Raw genomic sequence first — 17,851 nt, 5'->3', positions numbered from 1 at the left:
TGCTCTCATATCTGTGGTAAGATTAAGATTTGAGCCAAAGTTGGTGACATCTGAAGGCCTCAGGGGAGTTAATAGCTAGAGTCACGCTCATACCAGCAGATTATACCTGGCTTGAATAATGTACACAAATATGTGTCTGAAATACCTATGAAAAATAAATTCTAAAGTTTGTGTGTTTTAGAAACATTAATGATAATAGGTAATTTGGTTTAGATGTCAGTTTATGTACTAATTATTATGTTTTCTCCCTTAAGTATCATTGAAACTTCAGGTGGTAGTGGTGGTGTTAGCCCTTTTAATAGGGAAAGAAACTTAGGCATAAGGAGTTCCCAAGCTACACAGCTAGTAAATGTGGCAACTGGTGTTTGAGCCCAGTTGACTTCAAAGCTGATGCTTCTAACCCGTCAGCCATTTGGATGATTGCCCAAATGTGGGAGGGAGGTCAAGATTTCAAAGATAACTCCTGACATCTCACATTTGGCAATGATACCACTGGTTCTACCTTCATCATGTAAAAAGTCACATAGAGAAAGGGAATATTGCAGTGTCAGGCAGAAAAAGAGACCGCAGTAGAAATCTGAGTTTCTGAATCATCTAAGTGTAGATGTATTAGTTTGCTAGGGCTGCCTTAACAAAGTATGGCAAACTGTTAGCTTAAACAACAAAGTTATTTTCTCATAGTTATGAAGACAGGAAGTTTGAAATCAAGGTATCAGCAGGACTGGTTACTGCTAAGGGGGGGAATCTTGTCAATGCCTTTCTCTTAACTTCTGAGGTTTGCCAGCAATCTTGATGTTCCTTTGTTTGTGACACCATAACTCCAATCGACATGATGTTCTCCCTGTATGCATATCTGTCTCTGTGTCCAAATTAATTATATATAGAATAATTCTATTTCCAAATAAGGTCTTGATATGGGGTTCTGGGGTTGGGACTTTGACCTATGTATTTTGTGGAGACAGAATTCAACCCATGACAGATGTCAAAAAAGAACGGAATGAAGAACAGTTTAAATAATAGGAAAGATCTTTGTGTTGAACTGCAAAAAGCTTTACTTGGAAGACCAAAGCTGGGAACAGAAGCTAAACCAGTGCACTGGAAGGATTTTATATCATGGAGTGGTAGGGCCTAGCTGAGCTGAGTTCAAATTCTGGCTAACTCTGTGGCCTTTGGCGAATGGCTTTTTTTTTTTTTTCTGAGTCAGTAAAGTGGTGATAATACTAGAATATTGTGAGGAGTAAAAAGAGATAATTGTTTAAAGTGTTCACCGCTGCCTGTGAAGTAGTAGCTGTTGTTCAGTATCAGTCATGTTCGACTCTTTGCAACCCCATGGACTGCAGCACGCCAGGCTTCCCTGTCCATCACCATCTCCCAGAGCTTGCTCAAACTCAAGTCCGTCGAGTTGGTGATGCCCTCCAACCATCTCATCCTCTGTCGTCCCCTTCTCCTGCCCCCAATCCCTCCCAGCATCAGGGTCCTTTCCAGTGAGTCAGCTCTTCACATCAGGTGGCCGAAGTATTGGAGCTTCAGTTTCAGCGTCAGTCCTTTCAGTGAGTATTCAGGGTTGATTTCCCTCAGGATTGACTGGTTTGATCATCTTGCTATCTGAGGGACTGTCAAGAGTCTTCTACAGTGAAGTAGTTACTTAACTTATAAAGAACTTCATAGGAGAATACATGGAAGGGTTCTTAATATAACCTTTATCTTGTCCTAAAGCATCTAGCATTTAGTACAGTGACTTACATATTGGAATCACTAAACCAATGTGTACTAAATGAATTCATGGAATGAAATAAGATTAAAGAAGCATCTGGGTAGTCAACACACCAAAAAGAAAGCCATGTTGACAACTTCTGTGACAAATTAATGTGAGCTAGTTGGAGGCTGTGGGAATCCCAGAAAACCACTTTTAATTTGAAAACTTTTAAATGTTTCCACTTTGGAGAGTAGAAATAAATATAATGGATGGAAACGGAAGCTAAAAACATGAAAACAACACAAAACTGTTATCCCGCTAAAGCTTCAGAACATAGGTCTAGCCTCGGCTTCTGTAGCATGTGGTTTTAAACATATTGAAGAAAAATAATTGTAGCTGAAAAACAGCTGTAGCTGAATCCTATTATATCAAAGGATGAATCAAAAGAGAAAGAAGTTGGTGAGAGGAAACAGCATAAAAAAGAATAAAATAGATGAATGAGAGTGGCGTGGAATAGATTAATGAAGTCCCTAAGTAGCAGTTTGTAAAAATAATGTGTACATTTTCTGAAGTCTTACTAAACATGTTCCCTCAGCCCTTGTTTTTCTTGCTACCAGATGCTACCCAGAGCTGTCTGGCTGCTGTGGCAGCTCACCACAGGCCTGGTTCAGGACTGGCAGGGACGAAACAATTAGAGGCAATACTTAATGCTCATGAATAAACTAATTATAAACCAGCAACATGGGCAATTTATAGGCCAAGTAAATAATGGCTAATGGAGCACACCCTACATTCACACTGAATTTATTCACTTGGCCAACAAGGAGGACCTGAGTGCAAAATTTCAGCTCCCAACACTGCTTCCTATGGACCAGCTCTGCTGTTATCTGTGTAACTTTTTTTTTTTTTTTAATGGGTCCTGATGCTCTAACGTGTACTTGACACCTGCGGTTTTTATTGGAGAATCACTGGAATGAAGCCAGGTCCGCTGCCGTGCTTAAAACTAGAGCTATATTAAAGGGCGGGGGTGGTGGTTGGGGGGGGGGGCAGCTTCCCTGGTGACGCAGACAGTAAAGAATCTGCCTGCAATGCGAGAGACCCGAGTTCTATTTCTGTGTTGGGAAGATCCCCTGGAGGAGGGCATGGCAACGCACTCCAGTATTCTTGCCTGGAGAATCCCCGTGGGCAGAGGAGCCTGGTGGGCTACAGTCCACGGAGTCGCAAAGACTCTGACACGACTGAGTGCATAAGCACACACTTGAAAGGGGGGAGAAAAGTGCTTCTTACACAACCAGTTTAACCCCAGCAGAGAAGTTAAAAGGCAGACTGGTGGTTAAGAGTTCTTCATATAGATTCCACTATTTTCTGACTCTGTAGTCTTGGTCAAAGTACTTCTTCTAGTCTCTGGGTCTCAAAAGTGCTTCGGCTGTAAAATGAAGTGGAGAATTGATGAGATGCTCTTAAGCACATGGTTTGGACGTTCTGTGTCAACATTTAAACACTAGTTTTATCTTTTAGTAAATGTTGAGCATCTATGTGGTCTGCCATAGTCATTTTGCGATATTGTAAGACTTCAGCCACAGGACACTTAGCTGTAGTTGCTGTCAGCTTCCTTCCTGTGTCTCCGGATTACAAGTGGTTTCTTTATTTGTAAATGACAGCTGTTCCTTTTTTCCATTAGAACAAGTAAGCATGTTCAGTATAGAAAATTTGGATAATAGTGTATTAATTATAGTTCATTGCATGCAACAAAGTAACCTATGGTCTACATAAACCACCAGCCACCCCCCCCCCACCACTGCAAAATGAATATACTACAGAAAGCAACTAGTTGGCTCAGAGAATAAAAGGGTTTGCTGAGCAATCAGGTTTAGGGAAGGATAGAAACAGGGTAACTCCAGAGATTTTGGTTACAGGAACTTTTACAAATTATTTTAAGTTAGTGCTTCTCAAACTATCTGGCTAACTATATGACTAAATGAAGATCTTTCACCCAACCCATCACAGTCAAATAGTTTAACAAAATACAACAAATATTAATTACTAGTGGTTTTGCAAGACTAACCCTCTTGCAGATAAGAAATGTAAGTGTAAGAATTTTAGAAACAACTACCTGAAGATACTGGAGGATGGCCAAAAGCAGACCGGAGTGGAGGATGGGGCTGGAGACGGATGCTGGGAGAAGGCATGGCCCCGGCTGCATTCCCGTGTTTATGGTTTTTAGTGTGAGGGGCCCCGGTCACAGCTCACAGTCAGAGGTCCTCGATTTGACTGCCTTGAAAACCAGAGGACAGAGTTTAGAGCAGACACAGCTGCTGAAAATGGAGGGGAGGGGCAGTTCCAGAAAGGAGCGAGCCAAAAAGGTGGGGACCAGCATTCCGTGTAGGGTTCTCTGTAGTCAGCTCAGTTGCTCAGTCGTGTCCCACTCTTTGCGACCCCATGAATTGCAGCACGCCAGGCCTCCCTGTCCATCACCAATTCCCAGAGTTTACTCAAACTCATGTCCATCGAGTCGGTGATGCCATCCAGCCATCTCATCCTCTGTCATCCCCTTCTCCTCCTGGCTCCAATCCCTCCCAGCATCAGGGTCTTTTCCAATGAGTCAACTCTTCACATGAGGTGGCCAAAGTATTGGAGCTTCAGCTTCAACATCAGTCCTTCCAATGAACACCTAGGACTGATCTCCTTTAGGATGGACTGGTTGGATCTCCTTGCTGTCCAAGGGACTCTCAAGGGTCTTCTCCAACACCACAGTTCAAAAGCATCAATTCTTCAGCACTCAGCTTTCTTTATAGTCCAACTCTCACATCCATACATGACCACTGGAAAAACCACAGCCTTGACCAGATGGACCTTTGAATACTCAGCTAAATCTCTAATCGGCCGTATTGTTCATCGTCGTTGTTGTTCAGTCACGACGTCCTGTCCAGCTCTCTGTGACGCCCTGGCCTGCAGCACACCAAGCTCCCCTGTCCTTCACTGTTTCCCAGAATTTGCTCAGACTCATGTCTATTGAGTCGGTGATGCTATCTAATCATAAAGTTTGAGTCAACGTAGCTTAACTCTGCAGAAATTAGAAAAGAAAAACCAATCAATATTCTTTGAAAGAACACAAGAGAATCCAGAGTTTCCACAATGTATTATTCATGATACATTATTTTTCTCTTATTAATTAAAAATACAACTATTAATTAAAAATACATACAACTATTTAAAGCAAAAAATGCTTATGAAATGCTTAATGAAGACTAGAACATAAATAATTGGCAGCTGACACTGGATAACTGGACCTATATGGTGGTAACGTTTTCATGCTTTGCATGAAGTGCTGCAATATTAACTCAAAATAGACCAGAAATGTTAGGAATGTGTTTTGAAAACACGAAGCAACCACTAAAAAATAATACCAAATAACATAGCTAAAAACACAATAGATAAATTCCAATGTAATTCCAAAATTTGTTTTCAATTAAACAAAAAGACCATAAGAAAGAAGAAGCTAATTAAAAAAAAAAAACAGATGGGAAGATATGAAACAAATAATAAAATAGTAGACTTAGGGGACTTCCCTGGTGGTTTAGTGGTAAAGAATTCGCCTGCCAATGCAGGAGAGATATGGGTTTGATCCCTGGTCCAGGAGGATCCCACATGCCACAGAGCAGCTAAACCTACGTGCCACAACTATTGAGCCTGTACCCAATCCGCAACTACTGAACCCACGCATCACAACCACTAAAGCCCCCACGCCTAGAGCCTGTGCTCTGCAAAGAAGAGTAGTCCCACTTGCCACAACTGGAGGACAGCAGAAGCAGCAGTGAAGACCCAGCGCAACCAAAAATAAATAAGTAAATAAAATTTTAAAAAATAGTACTTAAATCCAACCATGTCAATACTCATCTTAAATGTAAATAAACTCAAATTAAAAAATATTTGCTCAAATTAAAAAATAGAGATCATTAGAAAGGAATTTTAAAAAATCAACTATATTCTAGTAGAGATACATTTTTAATGTCCAAGACATGAATAGGTTAAGAGTAAGAGGATGGAAAAAGATATATACCACGCAACCAATAAACACAGGATGTGATTTTAGGCACGTAGTCCCTGAGTGGTGTGTACAGCCCTCCTGATGTGTTACCAAATAACTTATGATAAGTTCATTTGCTGCTCAAATGAACAAAAGTCAGCTATTTTAATAGAAACAGGGAACCCTGATTGATACAGATACTAGGGAGAAAAATAAAGAAGGATGAAGGGACAAAGGGTTATGGGGCTGTATTTTGGATAGAGAGATAAGACTGAACTCAGAGGAGGTGACGTTTAAACAGAGACCATACTAGTATTCCATTTTAGTTTGTAAAGAAAAAAAATGCTTCATATGTGTATGTATGTCTAGATGAACATATAAAAATATGAATAGATAGTTGTGGTAGGCTGATAATGGATCCCAAAGATACATCCACATTCTAAATCCCTGCAAGTTATAAATGTTACCTTTTGACAAAAAGGGTCCAGATGTGAATAAGTTAAAGATCTTGAGATTAAGAGGTTATTTTGGATTTTGTCTCAGTGAAATTGATCTTGAACTATTGACCTGCATGGCTGTGTTATTTTAAGCTGCCAAATTCATGGTTATTTGTTACAGTGGATGCAGAAAACTAATAATGTGATAATATTTTCCATGATAACACTAAGGATCTGGAAAGAGGATTGGAGGGAGAGGTTAGATGTGAGAGGAAGATAGGAGTATGAATATATGTACCACAAAATCTTCATGTAAATTAAAAATAGTTGCAAGATAAGAATATAAAATATATACAAACAAATTTTGTATTAAACATGCAAGAATGATTGTTGATGGGGAGAGAATGGGAATAGAGGGATACAGAGAAAGAGATGACAGCAAATGAAAAATTCAGTTGAAGGATTGGAAGATGAAGTTAAGGAAACTTCTTATAAGATGGAGCAAAAAGAGAAAGAGATGAAAAGTAGAGTAATAAGTAAGAGGACCAGTCTAGCAACCCAATAGCTGCATAAAGAACAGTCTGGAAAGGAAGAACAAAAAAAAAAAAAGAGAATGCAGTCATCAAAGAAGTAATTCAAGAAAATTCTCTTCTATGGTTTGATGTTAGATTGGAGCAAGAATGTAGAGTAAAATAAGATTGGAGAAACTGGCAGGGATAGATCAGAAAGATTCTGGAGTCCACTTTAAGAAAACTTTGCTAGAGCTAATCCTGTTTAGAATGTCTCAACAGGCTCTCCTTACCTACTTGATTTCCCAGAAATATTTTCATAATCTTCAAGACACACTGTAATATAAGTAAACAGTTCTTCCAATGTGTTTCTCTTACAGACCTCATTGCATTATAATAAATTGTTAATCAGTGTCTGATTAACATACTTCATACTCTGAAGGGAGTATGTATGTTACCTAAAGGCAGAGACTGGATGGGGCTCACTTATTTTTGAATTCACAATGCTTGGCACAGGATAGTAACTCAATAGTCCTACGTTACTGTACTTTACCTTGGCCCCAAATTAAGAATTTTCCAGCCCTTAAACTTTAACCCTTCCCAAACAGTAAATCAGTTGAAGATAAGTGAAGCCTCTATTTTTTTGTGCCAGAAAATTGTGAGGGTGAGAATAACATAGCAGCCTTCACTTTCCAGAGCCAAGCCCTTCACATACTTTATCACCACTGCTCACAGCCACTCTCCATGACAGGCGTTATAATCCCAGTCACACAGATAGAGAAACTGACCTGTGATGCAGGGTCACAATCAGCTAGTACAGTCATCCCTGGATATCCAAGGGTATCAGTTTCAGGACCCCCAACACCCCAACACAGATGCTTAAGTCCCCTATATATAATGGCATAGCCTTTGCATATAACCTACAGCACATCCTTCTACGTGCTTTAAATCATTTCTAGATGATTTACAATACCCAATGCAATGTAAATGTTATAAATGAAATTTAAATAATTTACAAATAGTTGTTCCTGCTTGGCAAATTCAAGTTTCGCTTTTTGGAAATTTCTAGAAAAAAATTTAAAAAATATTTTCAATTTCCTTCCTCCTTATCTGAATTCCAGGAATGCAGAAAGAGGGTATGTCCCGCTGAGGACAAGTGCCTGAACTTGTGCCTGAGGACCAGTGCCTCAAGCCTCTCCTTCCAGAAGTGGTTCTCCCACACACTCCACCACGTGTCTTCAACATTCATTATAATTCTTGCATTTTTTTTTAACTCAAAGTACTTCACATTAGTTAGTTCATTTCCAGGTTACTAATGTCTGGCTTCAGTGGTTACAAACACTATGCCCTTCACCCATTATAAAGAATAATTCACTCAATAAAAATGTCCTGGCTACTATCCCCTTCTGAGATGGGCTGCATTCTGCCTATGGAATGTGCATCTCTCTAAACAAATTTGATTTTACTGTAAAAAAAAAAAAAAAGAGTCGTTATAAACCCAATTTTCTAATTCATATAGGCATTTTTAAGTTTCTCAGTCGTGTCCGACTCTTTGCGACCATGGACTGTAGCCCGCCGGCTCCTCTGTCCATGGGATTTCTCAGGCAAGAATACTGGAGTTGGTTGCCATTTTCTTCTCCAGGGGACCTTCCCCACCCAGGGACGGATCCCACGTCTCCTGCATTGCAGGTGCATTCTTTATCACTCAACCGCCAGGAAAGCCAATTTTCAATTTTATGTACTACCTATTTTTCTGTGTCTACACAAGCTTCCTTTCTTACTCTTGGTATTCCTAAATTTTACTCATTTTAAGATGGGGGTTCAGTTATATGAAATGCTGACTCTTTTTTTTTTTTTTTTTTCTTTCGCATACAGAAAGAAAATGGACAAGACATGAGTGTTTCTGGACAGGACAGGTCCTGGCTGTAGCTGGATAACCGGCTGAGCCTTAAAAAAAAAAAAAAAAAGCCATTGCTCCGCCCCCGCCCCGCCCCCGCCCCGCCCCCGCCCCGCCTCCGGGAGCTCTTCCCTCTCGTCCAGGTCTGCGTGGAATTCGGAGCCGCGCGGTCCGTAGGCAATCCGGGATGTCTAGGCCGCGCTGAGCGGTGGCCGTCTGCGCTTCTGCTCGTTCGAGGCCGAGTCCCAGGGGCTTGGACCCGGGAGCCGAGGCGAGACCGCGCACCGCCTATGGACTCACCGGGAGACCCCGAAGGCCCACGCCCCCCGGGAGGTGACGGAGAGCCCGAGGCCAGCTGCACCTCTGTGGCTTGGCTTCTGTGTCTTTACCAGCGATTGAATTGCCTTTAGCTTGGTTTGTTTTAGAGAGATTGGAGAAGGCAGGGTCCTGGCAGTGGGTTTTTTTCTCCCTGGAAAGGGTTAAAGTTTGAACACTGGCGTGACAGGATGTGGTCTCCGATGACTTTCGTGGTTCTACTTTTAAGTATCGTGTGTGTTTAAGAATGCATTCAAATAAGTATGCCCTTTAGGAAAACGCAAATGGTGACATTTCCAGCCGGTTTTCCCCCAACCCCTTTAACTCTTTCAGTTCCTTTCCTCCTCCACTACCAAAATTTTTTAAACTTCTTGAGACTTCCTTCTGTTTCGCAGATTTCTTTTTCTAGACAGCAATGGCAACCTCTGAAAACACAGAGCCATTCAAATATATTTTCTTAGATTTCTTTTCTCTCAAAACCATTTATAATTTAAAAATTGCAAATAGATTTACTGGGTGTTTGGAACTGAGTAAGTGACCTGATATCTTTAAATTAAATGGTAATTTAGCCCTGGGAATAAATATTAAATTAATTGATGCAGAAGACCAGTAATTACTGTAAAACACTACTGATTTATAGATTTATGACACTTGTTTTTCCAGGAGCTGCCATTGTAAGTACCACTTCTCCAGTTGAATGATTTAGTTTGTTTTTTCCTACTTACACTTCACTTGACTTCAGTAGTTTTTCTGCTGTTCAGTCAATAAGTCATGTCTGACTGTTTCAGATTCCATGGACTGTAGCCGGCCAGGCTCCTCCGTCCATGGGATTCTCCAGGCAGGAATACTGGAGTGGTTGCCATTTCCTTCTCCAGGTGATCGTCCTGAGCCAGGGATCGAACCACATCCCCTGCTTGGCAGGCAGCTTCTTTGCCACTGAGCCACCTTAATAAACCACTAACATGAAGTGGTTAAAACATGACTGAGTCCACGTAGCATACAAAGCTAGTAACCTGAGAAAGTGGGGTTCCCCGGCAGCTCTGATATTAAAGGGTCACCTGCAATGAAGTAGACCCAGGTTTGATCCCTGGGTCGGGAAGATCCCCTTGGAGAAGAGAGTGGCTATCCACTCCAGTATTCTTGCCTGGAGAACTCCGTGGACAGAGGAACCTGGCGGGCTACAGTCCAAGGGGTCCCAAAGAATTGGACACAACTGAGTGACTAACACTTTCACTTTTCAACCTGAGAAAGTACATTACTTCAGAGGACAGAACCATTTGGAGAGCACCCTGTGGCCTCATCATTCTTGAAAGAATCTGTTAAAGGTGAAACAGATAAGCCTTAAGGTGAAGGCAAAACGAAGCAGATGGTTTGATAAATTCTGCACTGAAATTCTCATAGGGCACAGTAATGTAAGTGAAAGTGACATGCTTTGAAAATTGCAGTGATATACAAGGATTGTGTTACACTGGACCAAATATGCTATATTCAAAATAGCCTTTAGCTCAGCAGATATTACCTTCAGAGTGCATTGTCTGCACACAGAAATGACATTTCTGTACTTTGATCAGTAGCCCCAATTACATTTCTTTAATTGCAGCCTATTTGCTTTCAAGGTGATGGCACTCCAGGAGTTGCAATGGAGACATCCAGGCGGCTTTCAAGAGAACAGATTTTTGTACTGATATCAGCAGCTTCCATTAACTTAGGTTCCATGATGTGCTATTCTATCCTTGGACCCTTTTTCCCCAAGGAGGTAGGACATTTTGATATTCATATGAACTCTTAATGTTATTAAAAAGCCTTTGACAAACTTCACTTGACAGTATGGAAAATGTAAAAACCTGCATATAGCAAAGATGATGTATAGAACTTAAGCAAACAGAAGAATTCTTATAGAATATTTGATCCCAGAAGGAAAAAAAAAATCAATCATAATAACATCATCTTGAGAAGTAATTCACCTAAATATAATTGACCTTCTGAAGATTGCTTTGCTTACCATGAAGTTTGATTCATCTGTTTGGTTTCTGCAGCTGATAACAAAAAAAGGAAGTGCACTGAATAACTAAGATTTCAGTGTTATTGCAAAAGATCTGTATTAAGACAGTAACAGTTTCCTGAAGTTGGGTTTATGAATATTTTGGAATTAGGAAGGCATGGTCCACTCCCTTTTCTGAGTTGAATTTCATATGAAATTGTGTAGGGAATCTAGTTGCAATATTTGTGCCAAGGAGGTATTCTGATTATTATTGATTAGGTCCTTCTAATCATAGCATTTTATGTGATGTTCGGGTCTATGGATAATGGCACAGACATGAAGGAATAACCCCTAGGGAATCCACCTGGAATCTGGACGTTGGTGAGGTGTAGTATGGAGGAAATGACACAGTCTTGGCTGGGTGTAGACAATATGCCTGTGTGTTCTGCTTCATGCCCTCTTCGAAAGCCTCAGCTCATGATGAAGGGGTCCTTCCCAGTCTTCTGACTTCTTTGATAGCATGTGGTCCTTCCTTCTGTGTGCTACAAAAGACAATAAACATGGCTTCTCTGCTCAAAGAACAGTGGTACAACCCTGTACCCATTAAGTTCCTTTTAGTTTTCAGTGTACTCCCAACATGTTTATCCCATGTGGTTTCTGGAGCAACTCTGTAAGATAGGCAGAGTAGACAGAATCCCATCCTGTTGCAAATGAAGAAACAGATCCCAAAGTTAAGTGACTGGCCCAGTTCAGTTCTGTTTACTGAATGGGAGTGGGATGTTTAACCATTTCCCACCCTAGAGCGTGCTAGGTATTGGATGTATTAGGGCTGGAAAAAAATTAGGAAAATGTCCCTGTCTCATCTGTCCATTGGCAGGGAAAAAATATGAAAAGAAAGTTGCAGAGTATTTGAATCTTCTTGAAGAGGATGTCCAAAGTGTAAGGAGACTCTCGGGAAGGGAATGGTTAATTTTGCGATGAGTGAGGCTGGCATGTGTGGGAGGGAAGGAGAGAAGGAGTAATACTAAAAGGGACTTGGCAGGGTAACCCCAAGGTGAGTCTTGAGAAATGGTAGTTCCCAAGGTGAACAAGAGAGGCAAGGGTCCTCTAGGTTAGAAACTCACAGGAGACAGTCACGAGATGAGCAAAGGAAATAGCATGTTCTTAGGGAACCAGGGACAGTGGTGGGACTTGGGTCTGGGTGCAGTAAGGTCCGTGGGAGCCGAGGATCTGAAAAGGCATGTTGGTGCTCAAATGCGAGGGTCCTTCCATGCAGATCAAAGATATCATCAGTGAGAGGTCATCAGAGATGTTTGGGGAAGACAGGTTAGACTGGGCAGATATGGATTTGGGGAAAAGAAAATGAGGAATGGAAGCTGTGGAATTAAGACAGAGGAGAACAGGAGTAGTGGCCAACTAGATAGAAGGGCATGTCCGATTCAGCTGGAACTCAGCGTGAGTAACTAGTGTTAGATTCTTCTTAGTGAAATACAGCGGAGAAGGCAATGGCAGCCCACTCCAGTCCTCTTGCCTGGAAAACCCCATGGACGGAGGAGCCTGGTGGGCTGCGGCATGGGGTCACTAGGAGTCGGACACGACTGAGTGACTTTACTTTTGCTTTTCACTTTCATGTATTGGAGAAGGAAATGGCAGCCCATTCCAGTGTTCTTGCCTGGAGAATCCCAGGGATGGGGGAGCCTGGTGGGCTGCCGTCTATGGGGTCGCACAGAGTCGGACACGACTGAAGCGACTTAGCAGCAGCAGCAGTGAAATACAGCCAGAAGAAAAGCAGGCTGTGGGTATGTGCTTGCTTGCTTTCTTCTTAAGTATTTGATTTAGTTTTTTGCTTGCAAGAGGCAGGAGAGAGAGCATTCTAACTTTAAAAGGTATAGACATGAAGAGTGGGCTCTTTTTCATTTTTAATAAAAGCATTAGGGTTGAGAAACACTGGCAAAACTTTCTCTTCCCTCTCTGTATTCTGTTATTCTTTCCTGTTTTGTTGGTGTTTAGTTGCTAAGTTGTGCCCGACTCAGGGCAATCCCATGTATTGTAGCCCACCAGGCTCCTCTGTCCATGGGATTTCCCAAGCAAGAATACTGGAGTGGGTTGCCATTTCCTCCTCCAGGGAATCTTCCTGACCCAGGGATTGAACCCTCATCTCCTGCACTGGCAGACCGTTTCTTTACCACTGAGCCACTGGGGAAGCCCCATCATGCTTCTTATTAATGAACTAATTAGGTCAAGGAAAAACAAGGTCCTTCTTCTTAACTTGTGGTGTAGAATTAATGTTTCTACTCATCCTTTTTCTGGCCCCCTCCTTCTTTGGCAGAGGATAATGAATAAACTATTGCTTTTGATAACCGTTCTTGCCATCCTAACATGCAGCAGGATCTGCATGTCAAAAGCAATATCCAGTTGCTCCTGTGGTGTGTGATTCTAGAACATGCTAAGTCTCCATCCCATTTTCACAGAGAATGTGGGAACCTGTGCAAGATGGAAACTGATAGGACTTCTATGACCCTGACACAAGTAACTTGCAAGTCTGTGTCATCTATGGAAAGGGGCCAGCTAAAAGTACATCCCTTACGTGTTGTTTGAAACCATATAGATCAGCATGGCTCATAATGAGGGGCCAATAAATGTTAGTTGCTGTAACTACTATATATTTTCAGCCAGACTTGAGAACTAAATAACTTTCAGATCTATTAAGCAAACAACATGGATATAACTTGACCAATGAATGTTCTTTCTACATCTTGTTGTTTTTTTTTTTGGCCACGTCTCAGCCATTGGGATCTTAGTTCCCCGACCAGGGATCATACCTGTGCCTCCTGCATTGGGAACATGGAGTCTTAACCACTGGACCACCAGCAAAGTTCTTGTTTCCACATCTTAATTGATCCCTTTGATAACACCTTCTCTTTGAGTTACCTGTTCTATGTGACTAGGGCTGCTATAACAAAGTACCATAGACTGCGGACAACAGAAGTGTATTGTCTCACAGCTCAGAAGTCCAAAACCAAGGTGTCGTTGGTAGGGTCGGTTCCTTCTGAGGGCTGCAAGGGGAGGATCTGTCCCAGGCCTCTCTCTTTGGCTTGTGGGTGGGCAACTTCTCCGTGTGTCTTCTCATGTTATCTTCCCTCTGCACCTGTCTCTCTGAGGACACTTCCCATTTTTACAAAGATATGAGTAATACTGGGTTAGACTCCACCCTCCGTGACCTCTTTCAACTGGTTACTCCCGCAAAGACTTTCTCTCCAAATAAAGTCACCTTCTAAGTTGCTATGAGAAACCTAGACAGTGTATTCAAAAGCAGAGATACCACTTTGCCAACAAAGGTCCATATAGTCAAAGCTATGGCTTTTCCAGTAGTCACATGCAGATGTGAAATTTAGACCATAAAGAATGCTGAGTGCCAAAGAATTGATGCTTTTGAACTGTGGTGTTGGAGAAGACTCTTGAGAGTCCCTTGGACTGCAAGAAGATCAAACCAGTCAATCCTAAAGGAAATCAATCCTGAATATTCATTGGAAGAACTGATGCTGAAGCTGAAGCTCCAATACTTTGGCCACCTGATGCAAAGAACTGACTCATTGGAAAAGACCTTGATGCTGGGAAAGATTGAAGGCGGGAGGAGAAGGGGATGACAGAGGATGAGATGGTTGGATGGCATCACTGTCTCAATGGACATGAGTTTGAGCAAACTCCAGGAAATAGTGAAGGACAGGGAAGCCTGGCATGTTGCAGTCCATGGGGGTCACAAAGAGGCGGACATGACTGAGTGACTCAACAACAACAACTGAAGTGCTGAGAGTCAGGACATCAGCATAAGGAATTTGAGGGACACAGCCCCCTGGCACCCCCTGACACTTGGTGTGGTAGAAACATGGACTCCACATTCCTGTCTACATATAGCATAACCTTTGGCTAGGATGCCAGTGAAGGCATTTTTCATAGTGAGAGCTCTCTTTTCTCTATACCGTTATCTCGTATGATGATTAGTGATGGAAAAGGAGTGGTTAATCCTGAGTCTCATCAAATTATGGGCTGAAATCCCACCATCCCACCCAAGCAGTTTCTAGAATGCTCTAGGTTCAACTTCTCCACTCTCTCCCACCACCAGGCACTTAGGGACCGCACTTCAGGGCTAGCAAGTGCTTCCCAGAGTGAGAGGGCCTTTGCTTCCTGTATTTAGCAATGAAAAGTAGAGCTCACCTGGGCTTCCCTGGGGGTCTAAGAGTTAAGACTGTGCTTCCACTGCAGGGGGTACAGGTTCAATCCCTGGTCTGGAAGTTTCACAAGCCATGTGATGGGGCCAAAATTAGAAAAAATGGAGTTCACCCATCTGGTTTCCTGTGGTATGATGCTTTGAGAAAGGTAGGATTTATTTAGAAACACAAGGTAAGAATATATATTTTTAAAGACAAGGATTGAATGATTCTCGTAACTTCCTGTAGGAAGTGATAAACTAATTTTTTATCTTGGAATTATAATTAAGGTGAAAAGATAAATAGAATTAAGGCTGTTGTGGATGACAGATTTTAAAGGGAGTATGTGTGCGCACACACATTCCTTTATTTAGAGTAGAGTGATTAGTGGAAGATCTGAAGCTCTGGCAAAGGATGAATCTAAGGCACATCTTCTAACTATAAATATTCACTGCTGGCTCCTGTGTGATGCATAGAAGGTGCTGGATAAATGACCACTGACTGCCCGAGAGGACAGATGTGTGTTTCAGACTTAGTGCTTCATGGTGTGCCAAGTTGCCAATCTTATCTTAAAAAATTACTCCTATTTTAACCCCTTAAATGGTTATAGCTAGAACCTGATCTAAGGATCCACCATAATTCCAGGGTCTTAGAAAGGTTTTCAAACCTCTGTCTATTCAGTTGTACAACACAACTAATAGTAGCATTTGAAGTTTGAAAGAAGTAGTTTTAGAATGAACACTATATCATCTATAGCAATTGGAGAATGTAATGGCAACCCACTCCAGTACTCTTGCCTGGAGAATCCCATAGAGAGAGGAGCCTGGCAGGCTACAGTCCATGGGGTCATAAGAGGCGGACACGACTTAGTAACTAAACCACCACCACCATCTGTAGCAAATTTAGGAGCCACTGGTAGAGTAGTCTATAAACAATCATAGGAATCATTGATGGGTGATAAATTACGCCAAATGTTTCAGCAGCATGTTGGGAAGAGAGGGAGCTTCTTTCATCTGTGTCATTGATGTCAGGAAAGGAAACTTGATCTTCTGTGAACTGTTAGGTAGTTGGTATCAGAAATAGAGAACTGAATGGTCTGATCGGTCCTTGGGATGACTCCTGTACCAGTTTAAGGAACTTTCTGTCCTTAGATTTTTTGACCAGCAAAGTAAAGTGGTTGTTTGGGGCGGGGGGGGGGATTGTGTATTTTTATTGACATTTGATCCTATGACTAAATGTGATATTGAGTTGGAAAACCTTCTTCCAGTGTGTTTCACCTTTATGCTCATGCTGCTAGCACACTCACAACACATTTGATACCAGATGTGTAGGTTTTTCCCCCACACCAAGCAATTCTCTGTGACACCAGTTGAATGTCCTACCATTCAGTTCAGTTCTGACACTGAAATGTGTTAGCCCAGACCCCACAAGTTAAGAACTCAGTCCCACAAGACTGCCCTCCGCTTCAGATGCTAGTTGCAAGTAGTAGGTCTCCAAGTTACCCCCAACTTCTGTCCAACTTGGCTACAAGTCACAGGTTCCCATGTAGTGTGTGTGTGTGTGTGTGTGTGTGAAGCTTCTTCAGTCATGTCCGACTCTTTGGGACCCTATGAGCTGTAGCCCGCCAGGCTCCTCTGTCCATGAGATTCTCCAGGCAAGAATACTGGAGTGGGTTGCCATGCCCTTCTCCAGGGATCTTCCTGGCCCAGGGATGGAACCTGTGCCTCTTATGTCTCCTGCATTAGCAGGTGAATTCTTTACCAGTAGCACCACTTGGGAAGCCCTCCCATGTGTTAGGGAAATTAAAATGGAGGAAACCCTGTTCAGACTTTGGAAGCAGGAGAGTGGGCCTCTGACCTACTTCTGACCTGCCTGGACACCGAGGATCCTGCCTGCAAGCACCACAAGTGCTTAGATAAGAAAAGGAGTGGCTCTTGGAATTCTCGAGCCTCTGAAGGTCTGGCCAATCCCTGGGGTCTAACAAAATCCTATGACTCACAAAGTGAAACAAAATGCAGTGTAAAAGTTAAAAAAGAACCCCAAAACCAGAGCTGCATTTTTGCATGCAAACTGCTGATGATATCAGTCTGAGGCCTGGGATTATAAGTGGGAGCCCCCTAACCACAATTTGAAGTCTCACCCATGGGGTGGACACACCACTCGGGACCCTGTCCCATTGTGACTCCAGATTGCTATTAACGAGGGACTTCCCAGCCCTGTTCGAGTCTGGATGTAGGTTGTTGGCTCAGTTTGGTGGTTTATTGTCTGTTAGTTCTCTCTCTTGTTTCTATTTCTTTTTTTTCTTTAATGACTGCATATTGAAATTAAGTCAAACCTATAAAAATTGAAATTGTTTATTTGTGTGTAATGAATGGTTTCTTTTGTTAACAAATCCTTTGAACTTATAGGTAAAACCTTAGGCAAGACACAATGACCCCCTACTTCTCCACCTAGGATTCAGTTACTTGCTGGAATGGCTTCCAGAACTCAAGGGAAACTCTTGCTTAACACTATTATAAAAGGATGTGATAAAGTATACAGCTGAGCATGTAGATGGAAGCGATACAGAGGGCGAGGTATGTGGCAGGGGTATGTAGCTCCCATGTCCCTGCAGGTGAGCGACATTCCCAGATCCTCCATGCGTTCACCAACCCCAGTCCCACACCTTAGGGATTTTTATGGGGACTTAATCACATAGGCATGATCAATCATTAACTCAGTTTCCAGCCCTTCTCTGGAGAATGGGGTGTGGGACCAAAAGTTCTAAGCTTCTAATCATGG

At 42.2% G+C, this 17,851-nt stretch overlaps 1 protein-coding gene across 3 annotated transcripts in view; it reads left to right on the top strand.

Annotated features, from left to right (window-relative positions):
• Positions 1-8,681: 8,681 nt before the first annotated feature.
• SLC18B1 (solute carrier family 18 member B1) overlaps positions 8,682-17,851 on the top strand; it is a 30,904-nt gene continuing 21,734 nt past the window's right edge. For 2 of the 3 annotated variants that reach the window (XR_006338009.1, XM_043888422.1), the window contains exons 1-2: positions 8,682-8,899; positions 10,498-10,637. Coding sequence is in view for 2 of the 3 variants with exons in the window: in XM_043888422.1 (XP_043744357.1) it covers positions 8,857-8,899; positions 10,498-10,637 (183 nt within the window). In the remaining variant the exon portion in view is untranslated. Of the gene's footprint in view, positions 8,900-10,481; positions 10,638-17,851 lie in introns of all 3 variants that reach the window. The other variant, XM_043888423.1, reaches the window with a different exon arrangement.

The sequence above is a fragment of the Cervus elaphus genome, chromosome 26, assembly GCF_910594005.1.
Source record: "Cervus elaphus chromosome 26, mCerEla1.1, whole genome shotgun sequence".
Taxonomy (NCBI): domain Eukaryota; kingdom Metazoa; phylum Chordata; class Mammalia; order Artiodactyla; family Cervidae; genus Cervus; species Cervus elaphus.
The sequence above is the reverse complement of the archived record's forward strand: the minus strand, read 5'-3'. Positions and strand labels throughout refer to the sequence as shown.